This window comes from Canis lupus, chromosome X (assembly GCF_011100685.1).
Source record: "Canis lupus familiaris isolate Mischka breed German Shepherd chromosome X, alternate assembly UU_Cfam_GSD_1.0, whole genome shotgun sequence".
NCBI lineage: Eukaryota > Metazoa > Chordata > Mammalia > Carnivora > Canidae > Canis > Canis lupus.
In genome coordinates, this window is record NC_049260.1 from 35,991,987 (window position 1) to 36,012,192 (window position 20,206).

Below are 20,206 nucleotides of genomic sequence, written 5' to 3' on the forward strand. Positions count from 1 at the left end.
ATCTTTATTGTGGTAGAATGAGGTAGGTCCATGGGTGCTGATGTGTGAAGATCTCTGTGGTAATCAGTAAAGATGTTCCCAAAAGCTCTGCCTCTCTTCTGCCTCCCCACACAGGGTAGGGTTGTACTTTCCCATCTTCTTTATTTAAAAATTTTTTAAAAATTTATTTTAGAGAGAGTGCATGAGAGTGTGGTGGGGGGGGGAGTTGCTGAGGGAGAGAGTGTGAAGCAGATTCTGTACTGAGCTTGGAGCCTGATGCAGTACTTGATCTAATGACCCTGAGATCACGAGTTGAGCCCACCCAACTGATCAACTGCACCACCCAGGTGCCTCTCCCATCCTCCTTGAAGAGAGGTGTGGCTACATGGCTTGTGGCCAATGTTATCTGAGCAGAAGTGACATATGTCCCTTCTGGGTAAACACCTTAAGTGCTGGTAGGTGACATCCCCTTCTTCCTGCCCCTGCGATTTGGACACAAATGTTGAAGTGACTATGATGAGCATGTGCTCTTAACTATCTGAGTTAGTAGGAGTGGGAAATAAACATTTAAACCACTGGGATTGTGAATGCTTTTCATTACCTCAGCATATTCTAGCCTATTCTGACTAATATGATCTCCAAGATAATTATGTGAAAAAAACCCTAAGTGCCAAAAGAGTGATCTCATTTGTATGTGTGTGTATTTATATGCTTAAGAAATTTCTGGAAGGGTTCCTGAGAAACTTAACAGGGTTTACAGCAAAGGTGTTGAAAGGAGGCAGAGATGGGGAAGGCAGCTTCTGCTTTTCACATTATAACATTTCACATTATAGTTGGATTTTAAAAAAAAACAAGCCACCATGACCATGGTAAGTTTAAATTTAAAACCAGCCAGTGTTTCCACAAAAAGATTTCTGCAAGAACATTCGTGGCAGCTTATTCATAGTAGCCCCAAACTGGAAATAGCCCAGATGTCCATCTATAGGAGGATAGATAAACAAATTGTGGTATATTCATACAATGGAATACTTACTACCCAGCAATGAGAATGAATGAACCACACTGAATGTAACCGCATAGAAACTCATACAGATATGACATTGAATAAAAGAGGCCACACACAAAAGAATGTGTAGTTTATTCTGTTTATGTATAGACACTGGCAAAGCTAATTTATGGTGTTAGTAGTCAGGATACTGGTCATGTAAGGAGGCGAATGGGCTTTGATTGGAAATGGGCTCCACCAGGGAGCTCCTGGGGTAAGGGCTACAAGGATGTGCTCAGTTTGTGGGAATTCATGGAGCTGTATCTTATCATTTGTGCACTTTTCCATATATAGGCTACACTTCAATAAAAAATACAGACCCAAACCTGGTTGATATAAAAAATAAACAGGTAGGGGTGCCTGGCTGGCTCAGCCGGTAGAGCATGGGACTCTTAATCTCGGGATTGTGAGTTTGAGCCCCCACGTTGGGTGTAGCAGTTATTTAAAAATAAAATGTTAAAGAAAAAGAAAAGAATTAACAGATAGTCAGAAGGCAGTGCTTGGCAGAGCTGGGGTAGCATGTCCCAGCCAGTGGTGCCCCGTTGGCCACAAATCCTCTAATGCAGGCCGGGGCACGTTGGCGCACTGGAGCCCCAGGAGCTCAGTGTCCTCATGTGAGCCCACAAATACAATCCAAGCAGGCTAGCCTCCCTTCCCATGCATGACCTCAGCACCAGCTGCTTAGCATTGCACTTAAAAATTCTGTGTGGACATCTGCTGGAGCCTGATTGGTGACCAGGGCTTTCCCGTGGGGACAGGGCATCCTTGGCAACCAGGGCAGGAGTCTTGTTCTATTGCAGGAGAGATGCAGAAATACAAGCTGGAGCAGAAGCTGCTGGCCTCTTGGCAGCGATGCTTAATTAGCCTCCTGCAGGAGATTTGGTTTTTAATATAAAAAACACTCTAATTTAAGCAATTTTATTGAACAATGAATCGAATGAAAAGCAGTCTTATTGTTTAATCCATTCCTCTGTAGTGCAATTCAGGGCTCCCACCAGGTTCAAACTACTTTCATAAAATACTAAGACATTGTTTGCCTTTTCCCCTCTCATTCTCTCTCTGGTATACAGTGGAGTTTTCCAAGGGCTATGTATGTTTGCTAACACAAAAGATTGAAGGGCAGAGCGCTTGGAGAATCCAGCTGTCTTCTATTAAGCCATACACGAGAGATTTGCAAAAGTGTAAAACAATGCCAATTTTCTGGCTATTTTGTTTGTGTGTTTTGCAAAATACAGTTTTTTTCCCCATAAAAGTATATGATTTAAGTTAATATGTAATGGGTTTCTTATTCTCATTTTTAAAAAATATTTTATTTATTTATTTGAGAGCACAAGCAGGCGGGGAGAGAGAGCAGCACACTCCTCACCGAGCAGGGAGCCAAATGTGGGGCTCAATCCCAGAACCGTGGGTTCATGACCTGAGTCAAAGGCAGATGCTTAGCCGAGTGAACCACCCAGGCACCCCTCTTATTCTCATTTTAAATAAATAATATATGAATACATATTTTAAAAAGTTCTCAGCTTTAATTTCTGACACAGTAAATATTGATTGCTATAACCCACATGAACAAAAGCTCTGGGTCCTCAGTAATTTTTAAGAGTGTAAAGGGGTTCTGAGACTAAAACATTTGGGAATCACTGCTAGCTCTGTAGTTTTTTTTTTTTTTTTTTTTTTTTTTAAGATTTGGGGCACCTGGGTGGCTTAGTGGTTGGGATCCTGGGTCCTGGGATCAAGTCCATTTTGGGCTCCCTGTGGGGAGCCTGCTTCTACCTCTGCCTATATCTCTGCCTCTTTCTTTGTGTCTCTCATGAATAAATAAATAAAATATTACCAAAAAAAAGATTTTATGTATATATGTATGTATTTTTTTAGAGAGTGTGTGGGAGCAGAAGCGGGGGGAGGGGCAGAGGGAGAAAGAGGATCTTAAGCAGGCTCTGCACCCAGCATGAAATCAAGAGTTGGACGCTTAATCAACTGAGCCACCTAGGCACCCCAAAGATTTTATTTTTTAAGTAATTTCTGCACCCGACACAGGGCTTGAACTTACAACCTGAGATCAAGAGTTGCATGCTATCTACTTGAGCCAGCTAGGCACCCCCGTCTATAGTTTTTTGTAAAGCTTTTGATTTTATAACTTCAGTTGTACAGAAAAGTTACAGAGCTATTACAGAGTTTTCATGCACGTTTCACCAAGCTTCCCCTGATATTAGCATCTTGCATAATATACATGGTACTTTAGTCAAAATGAAGGAACCAGGGGATCCCTGGGGGGCTCAGCGGTTGAACGCCTGCCTTCGGCCCAGGGCCTGATCCTGGAGACCCGGGATCGAGTCCCACGTCGGGCTGCCTGCATGAGCCTGCTTCTCCCTCTGCCTGTGTCTCTGTCTCTGTCTCTGTCTCTCTGTCTCTGTCTCTCTCTCTCTCTGTCTTTCATGAATAAATAAATAAAAAACAAAAAATAAGATGAAGGAATCAGCATTGGTACGTTTCATCCCTATACACTTACCAGTGCATGCCTTCTCTGTTTCACTTCATATTCTTTTGTATAACATTTTCATGTTTTTATTTATTATTATTATTTTTAAAGATTTTATTATTTATTCATGAGAATACACAGAGAGGAGACAGAGAGAGAGGCAGAGGCACAGGCGGAGGGAGAAGCAGGCTCCACGCAGGAAGCCCGATGTGGGACTCGATCTGGGGTCTCCAGGGTCACGCCCTGGGATGAAGGCGGCGCTAAACCGCTGAGCCACCTGGGCTGCCCCATTTTCATGTTTTTAGATGGTCTGCACATACCATTAAATCTTTGCTTAGTTGTCACCCATACTGTCATATATCATATTGATGAGTAGCCTGCATGCTTTTATTCAGTAGTTTTTTTTTTTCTGTGTATATGTGTGGAATCTTTGGCATGTATTCCCCAGAATAAAGTTATTGTGCCAAAGAGTGTGAATACTTTTATAGTTCTTGTTATATATGATAATTGTATATATTATACTGTTTTAATTGTTTAACAAATACTCTCTTACAAAGTGTATCAGTTGACTCTTGATTAAGAGGTACAGAAATCAAACTGAAACAGTTTAAGCCTCAAGAGAATTTCTTGAGGGGAGGAGATAAAGGGGAGTTGTTATTTAATGGATACAGGGTTTCAGTTTGGGATGATGTACAAAGTCTGGAGGATAGTGGTGATGCCTATACAGTGATGTGAGTATACTTAATCCACTGAATTGTACTCCAAAAAGAATTAAAATGGTAAATTTTGTGTTCTATATATTTTACCACAATTTCGTAAAAGAGAGAGGAGAATTTCTTGGGTCTAGCAATTGGATCTCACTTCGGGCATGGCTGGATCTAGGGGTCCAAGCAATATTATTAGGACTCTGGCCCACTCACTCCCATATCTTAGTTATTTTCTTTGTGTGGGTTTCAATCCTAGGTAGACTCTCTCCATGTGGCCATTGAGATGGTTACCAGGGTCACTAGATTTATGTCCTTAACCTTCAAAATCCTGGAGAATTTATCATGACTCTCCCCAGTGTCCGTGTCACTCCTTGAAAAGGGCTGTAATTGGCCTGCTTGGATTACATGCCCAATCTAGGAGAATTCACCTTTATGAGGATGAGTTACTCTGGCCATCTGGGTCACCTCCTCATCACAGCACCAGGGGATTGGCAGTTCCACCAAAGTCATGCAGAGTGGGGGAGGGGGAGTTCCCCAAAGAAAGAGATGACCTGTTACCCTTGTAGTAACTGAGAAGACATGGGGCCAGGCAAAAACAACAGATGTCCACTACATGTGTTCTGGATTTCCCGTGTAACCCAAGCACTACGAAAGAGAACATTTGAGTGTTTCAAAACATTCCTATGTGATCGGCATTTTGTTTTTGTTATTAAAAAAACATTAATGCTTTGTGGTTTGACCATCTGGTGGATGGTATTTCTGCCTTTCTGTGAATTCCAAATCTAATAAGTCGAAAAAACTCTTGATGTGTGCTAAATTAATGAAAAGAATGAGTCTTTGTGGTCCAATATAGGATCATAATTTTTTGCATGTTTGCGGTTGGTATGATCTTTGTATACTTGGAAAGGACTATATTACCCTGTCCCAGCTTAATTTTCTCCACATGTCTGCCAAACTCATTACTGTTTATGGAGCTGTCTTCTAGCACAAGCCCTGGAATTTAGTGAGTACTTCCTCCCAATTTTTATTAAATGAGTTATTCAGTCATACAGTATTTTCTAATTTATTTTTTTTAAGATTTTATTTATTTGCTCATGAGAGACAGAGGCAGAGACATAGGCAGAGGGAGAAGCAGGCTCCCTGTGGGGAGCCTGATGCGGGACTCGATCCCAGAACCCTGGGATCACGCCCTGAGCCAAAGGCAGCCGCTCAACCACTGAGCCACCCAGGCATCCCTCCAATTTATTCTTTGTCTATTATTTCCCCAAATGAAATGTTGAGGGTTCCAATTAAAATAATAGTTGTTTTAAAAATAAATTAATTAAAATAAAATAAAATAAAATAAAATAAAATAATAGTTGTTTTTATTTCTTCTTGCTTTTTTGTCCTTTGTCTTTCCTGGACTTTGTTGCAATAGTTTTTGTAACACATACATCTGGTATTTCTTGATTTTCATGATTTAATGTACATTTGGTCATTAGACCATGACCTTATTTATTTATTGTGCTGTCTTTTACTCTGACATCTGCTTTACTTGCTACCAAAATAGTAATCCTTGCTCTTCTTCTGTTCTTATAGGCATATCCCTTTACACTGCTACTCTGTTGATTTTTTTTTTTGGTGTGTATATCTCTCATAGGCAACATGTGGTTAGATTTTGTTATTTTAACAGTCAATGAGCTGCCTTCTTTTTCTAAGGAGAATTCAGCCTGTTTACACTTAATACATTAACTGATGAAAATTTACCAAATCCTATTTCTTTTCAAATTTATCTTTTTCCGTTTAAATGTATGTCAATTTTTATCTGTTTTCTCTCTTTTAATTTGTGGACTTTTATATGGGGTACTGTATTTTTTTAAGTTTTATTTTTAAGTAATCTCTATACCCAACATGGGGCCTGAGCAGAAAAAAAAAAAAAAAAAAAAAGACCCAAGGTCAAGAGTTGCACGCTCCGCTGGCTAAGCCAGCCAGGTGCCCCTATAGAGGGTACTTTTAAACTTTGTGTTTCCTTTGAAATTGTATCAGAACAAAACTGATATAACTCATCTGTTTTCTAGTATTTTTGATGTATTACGCTTTTACACAACTTTCTAGTTCTAGCATTTACTTCTATTATTAACCTGGGATACTCTGACTTCTCACACAGGAATGTTAAAAGCCTAGTTTGGGAAACTTTATTCTCTGCACTCCCACCCCTAATCATGTATGGTTGCTAGATATTATTAAAATTCAATCTGGGGCAGCCCTGGTGGCTCAGTGGCTTAGCCCCGTCTTCAGTCCAGGGCCTGATCCTGGAGACCCGGGATCGAGTCCCACATCGGGCTCCCTGCATGGAGCCTGCTTCTCCCTCTGCCTATGTCTCTGCCTCTCTCTCTCTATGCCTCTCATGAATAAATAAATAAAATCTTAAAAATAAAATAAATAAAATTCAATCTGTACCAATTGTTTCTTAAAATATTCACTGATTCATTTTACTTTTTTTTTTTTTTCCCCATCAGACTTATCTTTTGGTGATGTTAGAATGTACTCTGCTTGGCACCTGGGTGGCTCAGTCGGTTAAGCGTCTGCCTTCAGCTCAGGTCATGATCCCAGAGTCCTGGGATCAAGCCCCGCATGGGCCCCCCTGCTCAGTGGGGAGTCTGCTTCTCCTTCTCCCCCTGCCTCTCCCCTGGCCGGTGCTCGCTCTCTCTCACTCTCTCTCTCAAATAAATAAATAAAATCTTTAAAAGAAAAAAGAATGTACTAAGCTCATGTTTGCATCTTGTGGTTTGATCCACAAAGAGATGTGTAACTGTTCCCCCATCACAGTGGGCATTTGTAGTGTGATGTTTATGGGAACTTGCTTTGGCATTATGCCCTCCATCCATGTTGAAGAGTATAATAAGAAGTAGCCCTGTTTAATTCTTTACTATATTCTTTAGAGATTAGAGAGAGATGGTTTTGGAGGCTGTTTTATTTTGTAGTTATATTTATTTTATTATTTATTTATTCATGAGAGACACAGAGAGAGAGGCAGAGACATAGGCAGAGGGAGAAGCAGGCTCCCTGTGGGGAGTCTGATGTGGGACTCCATCTCAGGTCCCCAGTATCACGATCTGAGCCAAAGGCAGACCATTAAGCACTGAACCACCCAGGTGCCCCTTGTTTTTATTATTTATTTATTTATTTATTTATTTATTTTTCTCAAAGATTTTATTTATTCATGAGACACACACACACACACACACACACACACACACACACAGAGGCAGAGACACAGGCAGAGGGAGAAGCAGGCTCCATGCAAGGAACCCGATGTGGGACTCGATCCCCAGTCTCCAGGATCACACCCCGGGCCGCAGGCGGCACCAAACTGCTGTGCCACTGGGGCTGCCCCTTCCCCTTGTTTTTAAATATTGCAGTGTCGATAGGTCTGTATACCTGGAGGAGAAAATTTTCCTTAGAAACAGTGGAATTGATTGTATTTTTATCTTTGCTTGAGCTGCTGGACAAGTAACCTTCTGTCATGAATTTTAGGTATTAACCTTAGCTTCATCTTTTTCCTGTCTTGTGTTGTTTTCTAGTTCTGTCCAATTTTTCTTTGGTTAGAAAAATCTTACTGTAGTTACCCAATGTAGTATTATTATTATTATTATTATTATTATTATTATTAGTGTTGTATGCTACTAGAATCCCTTTTGGAATGAGATAAGTTTCCAGTAAAACTAAATGATAATATTCTTATTTATATATATTCCAAGTCAGCTCAATGGATAGTTCCTAAAAGGTTGGCTAAGCATCTCCAAATTTGTGACACATCACCTGCGGACACCCACTGTACTAGAACTATGGAGGGCCATAGTTTTGCTTGATAATCCACTTAAGTGAAATAATACTCTTCAGTCTTTGTGAGAATCTTTCATGTGGAGTACTGTTGTTTCCACAAAAATCTTAAATCCAAGGAAACCACAGAGAACTCGCTTCTGATATGATATTTATAAAATGACCTTAGTTAGAGATGACCTTGGGGGAATCTGTATGAGGAAAGATTTTCGTGTTCAATTTAATGTTCATCTTAATGGTTGAAAAATCACGATGCTTTTCTGCATTGTCATCCAACTTGGTGACTGATATGAAGCATTATTAGACTGATTCTTTTTTATTTTTTTTGTTAGTCGCTGCAGAAATTCTTAATTTCTGAAAAGCATTCCTGAGTGATACAGAACAGAATTCTTTTGGGGGTTCAGCAGTCTTTGTTTAGAAAAGCAAGCTGATTGATGGGCCACTGTGACAGTAGAAAGAGAGCAGGGCTACCGCCACCTGGGAATGAGACAAAGAGAGCCAGACTACTTTAGCATAAGAAAAGAGTGAGAATTTGGGGGCTTTGCAGTGTTTGCTGAGGAGAGGAACAAAGGAGGTGGCCCGCTGAATGGCTGGAGGTGGGGCTGAGCTGGAGACCTGGCTGGGACCCAGCCAGGAAAGGGGAAAGGGGGTGACGGGAAAATAAATAGCGGGGGTGGGGGTGGGGGTGGGGGTGAGTATCAACCATTCTGTCTTAAAAACTCTCCTCTGTGTTCTTCGGAGGTAGCAATGGGGTGCTACCTCCAAATCCTGAGCAAGAGCCTGCACACATTCACCGCAGCCTTGGCGAGTAGGGTTTTGGGGAGGTTGCGGAGAAGGGGCTTTATCACATCTTCGGGTTGACGTGGAGTAGAGAGAAAATAGAGAAAATGTGCAAAGTGGGTGGCAGAGCCTTCTGAGCAAGCCGGAAATCAGAGCCGGAAGTCACTAGGTGAAACGCACCCTTCCCCTGCCGCACCCCGGCATCCGGCGCTTCCCCACAGATATTGGAAGAGGACACGGGGTTTCCCACCGCCACGGAATTGGACACCATCATTAGCATCTCAGAGGGCTGCATTACTGGAGCTGGCGGCTGCGTTAGCTGCACTGGTCAGCTATTTTGCAGAGCGCCTGGCGCTGAAGGGCGGAAAAGTCGCCAGTCTCCGTGCTAGGTGTCAGGAGGCAGGAATCCTGTAGCTCCTCGCCTCCTGGTGAGGACTTAAAAGGCAAGTGCAGGTTTCTGGGGGGTCACTTTGGTAGCAGGCAAGTTGATCTTCCAAACATGTGATCTCAGCGTTTCATTTTATTCCCGCTGCCCCCTGGGTTTTTGGCTGGCTTGCCGAAAAGATGGCTCCTTTCAGTGTTCATTCACTCTGTTTCCAAAGCAAAAGAGTTCTCTTTGCAGCGTGCTTTCACTGAGATGTTGGAGAATCTGTGCTTTGTGAGTATGTTTTAAAAGTCTAAGGAGGACTTAGTAAGCATTTGGAAACTGCAGCTTTCAGGATGAAAGCAGGGATCTGTGGTCATGACATCATCAGAATTAATTACCCCTTTGCAAAAATCTGCCTGAATGGAGAAGAGGTGGGTGTGTCTATGTGGGTATTTAATGTGATGATTAAAATGTATTAATGATAGTTTTCACTTCCCTAGCATGGTTATACATCTTAGGATCTGCTTTAAAAGTGCTTCCACAAGCTTAAATTAGCCCTTATAATAACTCTACTAGGAAGAAGTAAAACAGCTCCATTTTACAAAAGAGGAAAGTGAAATATAAGGGGAGCTCGGCCTTCCTCCTTTGCTTCCACCAAGAATTGACATTCACAGGCTTTAAACGAGGAGCACAAATTTGATCATACCTTCACACGCTAGGTACCTGAGCCAAAACAGCACATTTTGGGGTCCATAAGAAATGATAGCTTGTTATAAGCCATCTCCTAAGGTTATCTACACAAACAAATGACAACAAAGAAAAAAAAAAAAACCACAGAAAACCTCAGACAGTAAATCGAATGGGCCACGAAACTCAGAAGTTCTCATTCTGTTTCCTCCTTGACCATTTTGAGTTCTGGGTTATATATGGAACTGTTCTAGATCAAAAAAAGGAGAAATGCTTGCTAATTATTCCACTCCTTATAGGTTATTTTCATTTCAAATGAAGGAAATGTAGGAAACTTAATAGGAATGCAGGGAAGAAAATACAGAGACAGAAAATTTTCTTCCCACCACATACCTTTAGCTGTATATCTGAAAGAGGTCAAATGAGGAGCATACTTTTTAAAAAGCTACTATGAATAATTTTTTTAAATTTATTTGAGAGAAGAGAGCACAGGGAGGAGGAGCAGCAGAGGGAGAGGGAGAAGCAATCTCCCAGCTAAGCAGGGAGCCCGATTCTCGGGGCTTGATCCCAGGACTCTAGGATCATGACCTGAGCTGAAGGCAGATGCTTAACCGACCAAGCCACCCAGGCACCCCATTATGAACAATTTTCAAACACACACCAAAGTCTAGAGACCTCATGTATTCATCAACAGTTTCTAGTTGTCAATTTTCTGCCTTTTTTTTTTTTTTTTAAGTAGGCTCCACATATAGAGCCCAATGCTCTGTGGGGCTTGAACTCATGACCCTGATATCAAGACCTGAGGTGAGATCAAGAGTCGGATGCCCAACAGACTGAGCCACCTAGGCACCCCAACTTTCTGCTGTTTCTATTTCAATTCTCCCCTCCATTTGTTTTGTGGGAATATTTTAAAGCAAATCCCAGACATATAATTTCACCATAAATACTTCTATATTTTTTCCTAATGCATAAGAACATTAAAAAATAGGACATAATACCCTTATCACACCCAAAAGAAAGCTAATTCTGTATATTACCTAATGGTCTATATTTTATTTCTACTGATTGTTTCAGAATTGTCCAAAGATGCATTGTTTGACATCTTGTAAGTTTCTTTTAGTAACAGATCTCCCTTTCTTCTCCTCCTCCCCTATTCCGTTAATTTGTTGGAAAAATTGGATCATTTGCCCTGTAGAACTTTCCACAGTCTATATTTAGCTGATTGCATCTTTGATGTCTTTTAACACATTTCTTCATCCTTCATATTTCTTTAATTAGTAGCTAGATCTGGAGGCTTGATTAGCTTCAGGTTTTCTTTTTTGGCTGCAATTCGGTGATAGGGCTATGTACTATAGGTCACATCAGGAGGCACCTACTGTCTGCTTGTGCCATTTTGGAGGCATGTCAAGGATGATCAGTAGGATTCATGATTTCACTGCAATGTAGACATTTCCTCATTCTGTCACTTCTGGATTTATTAGCTGCGATTCTTTTACAAAGGAAAACTCTCCCTCATCAGCTAGTGCATTTGGTTATTGTAAAATATAGTTCATAAAGGAAAGGCAAGATAAATGCTTGATTCTTTCCCTTTAGTTACCACGTTTCAAAATAATGCTTTAGTAACCTCCAAAGCTGCTGCTGAAAGTGTTTCTCTTTTTTTTTTAGATTATTTTTTTAAATTTTTATTTATTTATGATAGTCACACACACACACAGAGAGAGAGAGAGAGAGAGAGAGAGAGAGAGAGAGAGAGGCAGAGGGAGAAGCAGGCTCCATGCACCAGGAGCCCAATGTGGGATTAGATCCCGAGACTCCAGGATCGCGCCCTGGGCCAAAGGCAGGCGCTAAACCGCTGGCCACCCAGGGATCCCTGAAAGTGTTTCTTTAAGTATCATTATGAACTCATGGATTTAACATCATTTAGTTGATTTGATGCATTTCAATTCATGAAAGTCAGTATTTTTTCTTTTTAAAATTTTTTAAATAAAAATTTTTTAAAGATTTTATTTATTCACAAGAGACAGAGACAAAGGCAGAGGGGGAAGCGGGCTCCCTGTGGGGAGCCCTATGTGGGACCCAGGACCTTGGCATCAAGCCCTGAGCCAAAGGCAGATAGACGCTCAACACTGAACCACTCGGGCCTCCCAAGGGTCACTATTTTTGTTGATGCTTGTCCTGTATTTGGGCTGTGGACCCACTCAACTTTCCTTCTACCCGAGTACCTTCGATGGCTTGTCTTTTAAAATGTAAGATACGGGCAGCCCTGGTGGCTCAGCGGTTTAGCGTTGCCTTTAGCCCAGGGGGTGATCGAGTCCCTGCATGGAGCCTGCTTCTTCCTCTGCCTCTCTCTCTCTCTCTCTCTCTGTGTCTGTTATGAATAAATAAAATCTTAAAAAAAATAGAAAGATATTCCAGGATCGTGTTGTACTTTGCCTGCCCCTGGCCAGGGAAGCAACCTTTTCTTCGAGGAGCTCTGGTTTTAGTGGGAAATGAAGAGAGACCTACTTTTGATGCGATGTAAAAGAGCGATGATTTCAAAAGAGGCTCCAAGGAGGTGTAGATCTTTGGGCAGCGGGCAGCGTTTGTTGAATGTAATGGCAGGAAGGGACCCTGGGCCAGCTCTTAGTGCACAGATGAGCACGCAGGGTATCAGCCACCATCAGAGCTACGTGGCCTAGTCACGAGGGCACGGCACTGGGAGACCAGCCCCCGGGTGTGCCCTTCCGCAAATCAGGCCCTTGCCCTGGCACCCCTTCCAGCGGGGCGCTCCGCGGCTCCAGGTGCGTGACTAACGTTTCCGGCACCCACACGCCCTGGGACTTTCCCGGGCCGCAGCCTGGCGGGCCTCGCTGCCTGGAGCGGCGCGGCGGGGGCGGGGAGCAGGTGGGGGCTGGGGCTTGGGAGCCGCCCGCCGGGGCTCCGGAGCCCGGGCGCCCTCTGGCGGCCACGCTGGGAGGGGCGGGACTCGGCGGGGGCGGGGCCGCGCGCCCAGCTGCCCCGCCTCTTTCTCCCGGGGGGAGCCGGGAGAGGGGGTCGAAGGCAGGAGCCGCAGAGGTTTCGCAAGGACGTGACCTTAAGGGGTAAAAACCACTGTGTCATGCGTGGTTGCCAACCGGGGCTAACTAGCTGAACTAGTTCTCCCACGCCCGGGGAAGGGGGGAAGGGGGAGGGGGGAGAGGGGGAGGGAGGGGTTGGGCTGAAACGTCCAGACCCATGACTCGCTGCCGGCTGCCTGCCCCCACCTCCCATTGCTGCGGTGGCGCGCCCTGCGACCCGACCCGCGGGATGGAAGGGGGCGCGAGTCTGCACCGGGCCTGCAGTTGGGGCGACGTCACTCGGAATGAAGGCACTGTTTTCTCTGCCTCTCCCTTCCCCCCAGTTACAGGACGGAGGCCCCGGAGCCCAAGCTGATCACAGCTCTGGGGGTTTTGGTTGGAAGGCTGGAAGTGAGAGGAGAAGGCAATTTGCTAACAGAGAACAAAGGAGTTAGGCGCTTTAGCGGTGGAATAGATTCAGTCGAGGTAGTTTAGGGGTGCCTGGCAAGAAGTGCAGTGGCTACCTCCCCCTCCTCCTGCAGGCAGCAGGAGTGGCCATGGGGATAGGGATCTTTTGTTTCCCTGTCTTGCTAGGGTCCCAGAAAAGCCCAAGGACTGGGAGGCAAGGGGACAAGGTCCTAGCTTCCTCTCTACCTGTCACCCTGGGGAGCAGTTCACTTGACCTTTGTGGGCTTCCATCTCCTAAGATTGAAGATTGATGGTCTGGACTAGATTCTGGAATGTTTCCATTACTAGACTGCATGGGAGGTGAGAGTGTCTTTCCGAAGACCACCCAGTAAGTCAGAGAAAAAGGCGAAGCCAGGGGGGCAAAGGCTGTCACCCCAGTCCTCTTTCTATAACTTCCCCACAAATTGTCACATGAACTCCATTAGCAAACATTTGTGCACCTCCTCCTGTCTGCCAAACAGAGGCTCATCCCTAATGTTTGTGGGACCTGGGGCAAGGGTATACATAGAGAACCGCATGCCGTATGCCTGAGTATTTAAAAGTTACGAATCAAGCTAACCAACTGTTAACTATATTCTATCCTCCCATCTTGACGGATACCTCCATAAAAATTGCCAGGTTCAAGTTCAGTATTCTTACATTTTTCAGCATTTCTGAACTGGAACTGGTGGCAGAGAGATTGGTGCCAGCTATGGCCTGGGTGGTGTGGCTTCCTTCTCTTCCCAGCCTGGGTCCATCCCACACCACAAGGTCCTTTCCCCTACACATCCTCATGTGCAAACAGCTGCCACTTAAGAGGCCACTTCTTGAGCATACACAGTAGTGACACAGTTTACCCTCAGCAGGATGGATTAAGAAAAGTGGGTTCAGAATCTGTTGGACACGGAGTTCTGAGGTTCCAGGGCCCCATGACTCCTCAGCCTGAGTCTCCCTCCATCTTGCCCAGTGATCTTGGCATTGCGGGAGGGCGACTTGGATCAGACACGTCCTGGACCAAACACTATAAATGAAACCCTGGAGGGTGCCAGGAAGGGGCTCATTTCTGAGAGGAAGTAGCACTTGTACTAAGCCTGCGAGGAAGGTTGGAACTTCAGCACATGGAGAAGTGAGGGAAGAAAGGAGCAAAGGCTGGGGGACCAGCCGTCCAGGGTCAGAGTGTCTGTGAATTGTGACCACAGTGCAGAGAGATTGGAAGTGAAGTCTGCGTCCTCTGAGTAACAGGTATCACTGTACCATGTAGGGTGGGGCCGCCGGCTGGGGGGGGGGGGTCTGAGAAGCAACCTCTCCTATCAGAACAGGAGACCCTACAGCCCACCCCAGGGCAGCTGGGCATTGAGCAAAAAATCCCAGCACGCCTCCTCGTGCCATGCCACCTCGGTAACTGGCACTTCTTTGTCAAATCCAGATTGGAGAAGCTTAGCTACTCCCACCTTCCATGAGGAATTCTGCCCCTTGATTTGGGGTAAGAGGTCACTCTGGGAAGGAGTTTCTGTCTTCCTTTTTTTTTTTTTTTTTAAGATTTTATTTACCTATTGGAGAGAGAGAGAGATAGCACAGGGAGGGGAGGGGCAGAGGAAGATGGAGAAGCAGACTTCCTAGCAGGGAGCTCAATGTGGGGCTGGATCCCAGGTCCCCCAAATTATGGCCTGAGCCATATGGTCAGACGCTTAATGGGCTCAGTCCAGGCGCCCCAAGAAGTGTCTTTAGGAATCAGTGCGGCTACATCATTATGCCTGGTAGCCAGAGACTGCTGGAGAATCAGCAGCTCCTCATCACCTCTGGGAGCAGCCTTCTACCAAGGTGGATGCTGGTGGATGAATGCCCCGGCTCCCTGCCCCGCAGCTGGGATAATTCTGAGATATGTGCTCTCTACTGTCTGAGCAGAGTTTGCCACAGGATTAGGCTCTGCTTGTCCACAGTGCCAATTTGCCTGTTCACATCATTGATTTCCACCGACTTCCCCACTCTCCTGCTGGTGCTTCCAAGGACTACCTCCCAAATCAAGCAGAGCTGATCTTTAGAACAACATGGGGGTTATGAGCAGTCGAAAATCCACGTATAACTTTTGACTACCCCCCCAAACTTACTACCAATAATAGTGTACTGTTGACCAGAAGCCTTACAGAGAACATAACAGTCCGTGAACACCAATTTTGTATGTGCTATGCATTCTGTACTGTATTTTGGCCACATGAGCTAGAGAAAAGAAAACGTGGTTAGGAAAATCATAAGGAAAATACATTTTTAAAAAGATTTTATTTATTTATTCATGAAAGACACAGAGAGGGGTACAGACACAGGCAGAGGGAGAAACAGGCTCCATGAAGGGAGCCTGATGTGGGACTCGATCTTGGGTCTCCAGGATCACGCCCTGGGGGGCTAAACCCCTGAGCCACCCGGGCTGCCCTGGAAAATGCATTTCCAGTACCATAGTGGATTTGTTGGAAAAGAATCCTCATGTAAGTGGACCTGCATGTTTCCAACCCATGCTGTTTGAGGGTTGACTGTACTTCCATTTATATCTTCATCTCAGGATCTGCTTTTGAGGGGACCCTAACCAAACGTAAGGACCTTTCATTCTGCAGTTGGGCCTGAGGTTCCTCATCTGTAAATAAAGGCATTGAATGAAACGATTGCCACAGTTCCTCCCAGGGCTCTACTGGGAGTGTGTCTCATTTGCCTCATATGAAATGAAGCAGGGCACCTTGGGGTGCCTGGGTGGCTCAGTCGGAAAAGCGTGTGACTCTTGATCTCCGAGTCGTGAGTTCAAGCCCCATGTTGGGTGTAGGGATTATATAAATAAAAATAAAAACTTAAAAAAGGGAAACAGGGAACCTTGCTTTGTTTCACTTGGAGTCAAGCTTAACATGCCCGTGCGCTCTGTCCCCAAGGAATAGTCTCGTCTACATGTGGTGGTGTGTCTGCATGTGCAAGCAGGAGGTGTCTGAGGCAGAGAAATAGAATCTGGTTTAGTATCCGAGCCCGGTCTTAGAATGCCCAGAGGATACCACTGAAGGTCTGAACCCGGGAATCCACAGGAGGAATTTTTGTCTTTTCCTTTCACTAGTGGCCCCTTGCTGGGTCCCTGTGTGTGTGTGTGGGGGGGGGCAGAAATGACAAAGAAGCGCCAGGGCTTCCCACCCCTCCTCTGCTGACAATGGCAGCTTTTCCAGAAGGCCACCTTGCAAAGCAGTGTTTCCTGGGCCACTTCTGTTTCACTCACTTACATACTTCTCCTCCCTTTTCCTGCCTCTTATCAGCTACCGACTGCCTTGCAACATGGTGAGCATCGGTGCAAACTGCCAGGCTATCAGCGATCTTTGGATAACAAGGTCCCATCGAAGTTTCTCCTCCAGGGCATGCTAGTCAGTTGCACCTCCTGTGACCACCCTTCCCTCCTTGCTTTTAACCCCGTGGGAACAGGGATTTTGATCACAAGGCTGCTTGTTCCCCAGTTGGGGTTCCGTGGTACTGGCCAACCTGGTGGTTGAGTCCTTTCCTTTCCCCGCCGAGAAAGTCTCTGATTGCTCCTCACTTTCCACTCGGGAGAAATGTCCAATTTCCTAGGTAGAGAAGGCCTTCCTCAGGGAGATCCTTGGCCCAGAGCAACAGGCCCACTCGGCTGGAGAAGGCTGAAGGCAAGGTGGGCCCAGTAAGACACACGCAAGGACTGTGGATGGGGACAGGCTTTTCTCACAACCACGTTCCAGCCTGGGCAGGGGTTTCATCTGCAGGGCTTCAACTACCCGCATTTCTACTCCATCCTCACAATGGTTTCCTTCCCAGCAGAGGTTCGGACAGGTTCAGCCATATATTGGCTTACAAGGCCCAAGTGGAAGAAAACAGAAATTCTCCAGGCACGGCAGCCGCAGAGGTCTGGATTCACACCCGAGCCCAGGTCGTGGGAAGAGAACTCCAGGCTGCCGTCCATCGGCACTGGCACGGCCAACACCAGGCGGGCGCAGCCGGGCCAGCCAGGCCGCGGCTGTCTCCCCTCGGGTAGGGATCGCACAGCCGGCTGTACCTCCAGGTCAGTCCCAGCAGAGCAGAGGGCTGGACCCTACAGCCAAGCCCGCTGGGGCTGGAAGAATGTGGGGGGCACCTGAACTGCCACCTCCACTCCCCTAAACCAGGGATTTACTGAGCACGGGCATTTGGTGAAAATGCCCATATTGATTCCAGAGGTCTGGGGTGAGGGGATTGGGAGTGCTGGGATGCCACGTTCCTAACCAGTGCCCTGCCGCTACTGCTGCTCCTGGGCTCTGCTTCCCAGGAGGAGACACTCTGAATAGTGAGTCTTAACTGAGTCCTGATGGGTTTAAGAAACCTCAGCCAGGTTCTGGAAATGGCCTCTAGACCTGCCGCCTTCGGGGGTGGCCAGCACGGCCTCAACCCCAAAGCCAGGATTCTCGCCTTACTGCAGTGAAGGACAGTCTCCACCGTCTGTTTTTGGATTATCAGCCATCAGCCACTGCAAAGAAAGGAAGTGAGCAGCCTGCATTTTGGGAGAACATCATTATTTCAAGCTGTCCTATCCTTCCCCACCTCTCCCAAGTTATGTAACGTGTCCTTGTTCAAAAATGCTGATAATGCCGTTTGGGTGGCAGGGAGCCAGTTTCTGGCTGCACGTTTGCTTGGGGGTTGGGGCTGGGGTCAGGGTAGGAGGTGGGGTCTGTGGAGGGTTTAAGGAGAGAAAGGGGCCCGGCAGATGGAGAGGCCAAGGCCTGGGGATAAAGCTGATTGGTGTGTCAGCGAAATCTGTCACTGGCTTTGGTGATTCGAAAGGCAGACACATTCTTTCATCTCTGTTAATCCTTATCTGATACAGGATTTTCCTGCCATTAAATCTGCAGAAAGAAAAATAAGCGCTCCAACCTGCACAAGCAACTATTTCTCCTCGACTCCTGCTCACCATCTCCCCCACCCCCTTTTACTTCTCTGCTGGACCATTTTTTGCATCTGTGGCTGCCCAACTTGGGAGATGGCTGGGCTGGGGGAGCCCAAGGGCACCTTGGAGAAGGAGCAGGACCAGGAAGACCCCCGGGACAGTAAGCGACATTGGGGACTATTCATGAATACGTCTCTGGTCACAGGTCTCCTCCCTGTCTGGTTGCTTGCTGGGCTGTCAGTGAGTCCATCGGTGTTGCTGTCAGGGTTTTAGTCGGATGAAGGATTTCCAAACAGATCCATGCTATCAATTTTTTTGGGGGGGCTTCTGATTGGCTGTTGTTACTGGTTTCTCCTAACCCAATACCAAGACTGATGGGAAGAAATGAGTGTGGAGAAGAAGACAAGGCAGGGCATTCAGGAAGAAGTGTGGAGGTGTGGGGAGGTTCTCAAGGGACCCCTTCTGGGCGCTTGGTGACCTGTGCTGTCTCCCCTTAGGTGGGGATTCCACAGCTGGGTGGTTCTAAGCCACCGGGTGCATGAAAGGCCACAGGATGCTGGTCCTGCTGCTACATGGTGAGTTCCAAGCCTGGTCCTTCTGACCCCCAGCAGACAGCTGCCAGTGGGTGCAGGGGTTGGGAAGCCCATGGATGATTCTAGAAGATTCATGGAAACCACAGGGCTTCTACCCAAGGAGCTTGGTCTTCAAGTGGCTTCCATGAAAGCTGTACATGGACACAAGTTCTGATTAGGTTTCACTGAACTGTGATCACAAGGAAGGGAATGGAGAATGAGATAAAACTGAGCAGGTGGTGGGTTTGGTTGGTTTGCAAAATCCCTGAACCAAATATCTGAAATAACCTTTGGCGATTTTCTTATTCTAATTTCAGATATGAATTCATTTCCTTATTCTAATTTCAGGTATCGATTCATTGGTTTAATCACCAAAAACGATAGTGGCCATATTACTTTAAGCTCATTTAGTTAAAAACAAAAAATCCTTTAAACCATCTTCCTAAAGGGAGAATAAAAATGAAAATATCACGTTGGAATTGTGTGATGATGGATGTTGAAACATTCTTCCCCACGTTTTTTGGTCCTGTTGTTATGTTATGTGGGTTTTATTTTTTATTATTATTTTTTTATTTATTTATGATAGGCACACAGTGAGAGAGAGAGAGAGGCAGAGACACAGGCAGAGGGAGAAGCAGGCTCCATGCACCGGAAGCCCGACGTGGGACTCGATCCCGGGTCTCCAGGATCGCGCCCTGGGCCAAAGGCAGGCGCCAAACCGCTGCGCCACCCAGGGATCCCCTGGGTTTTAATATAACAAGAAGACTCATCACAAATTTTTTTTTCTGTACCTCTGCAGCCCCACCTGCTCAAATCTGAGATTGCCCAAGGAAAAACATCCCTTGGTAAATTCTGCAGTAAAGAAGTCTACACAAAGAAGCTGTTTTTCTGACCTTTGGATGAATGTGATTATTTGAGGTTATAGGCACCCATGTGATAGACTTCTGGGTGCAGTGCTGGCAGAGAAAATTTTACCAGATAATTCTAAAATGGTGGTTATAGAATCTCCTTACCCTTTATTCCCCCTTTTCAAAAAGTAGACCCTGCTCTATTCAATGAATCAACAGGTACACACTATACCTTCAGTACACTCCAGGGACATTATGAGGGATATAATTGCATAGCTTCTGTCCTTGAGAAACTTACATTCTTTTATGAGAGACCCAATAAATAAATGAGAAAAAAAATTGGAACAAGGTGCAGGGAACAGTATGATAAATAGGACATGACTTTCTACCTCGAGGAGCCTCCAAAGGACAAAGGTTGACATTTATATAATTACGAACAGCCAGCTCCTTGCCATTTCTCCTACCTAGAAAGGATATGAAGTTTGATTGACTCATTGGGACAGAATGTTTGCTTCTACGAGCCAATATGATT

At 45.5% G+C, this 20,206-nt stretch overlaps 1 protein-coding gene across 1 annotated transcript; it reads left to right on the forward strand.

Moving 5' to 3' along the window:
- The first annotated feature begins 839 nt into the window (after positions 1-839).
- Positions 840-19,705, forward strand: NYX (nyctalopin). The gene is made up of 7 exons (XM_038588786.1): positions 840-848; positions 9,031-9,136; positions 12,502-12,643; positions 17,156-17,365; positions 18,220-18,414; positions 18,752-18,829; positions 19,413-19,705. Exons 1-7 carry the CDS (start codon positions 840-842, stop codon positions 19,576-19,578), a joined length of 906 nt encoding a protein of 301 aa, XP_038444714.1. The 3' UTR covers positions 19,579-19,705.
- Positions 19,706-20,206: the final 501 nt, after the last annotated feature.

Excerpts from the sequence above, each read along its gene's own strand:
- NYX (XM_038588786.1), top strand. Across the intron at positions 12,644-17,155 it reads GGGGCGCTCCGCGGCTCCAG|AGGTTCGGACAGGTTCAGCC; the intron begins GTGCGTGACTAA and ends CCTTCCCAGCAG. Across the intron at positions 18,415-18,751 it reads CCAGGAAGACCCCCGGGACA|GTGGGGATTCCACAGCTGGG; the intron begins GTAAGCGACATT and ends GTCTCCCCTTAG.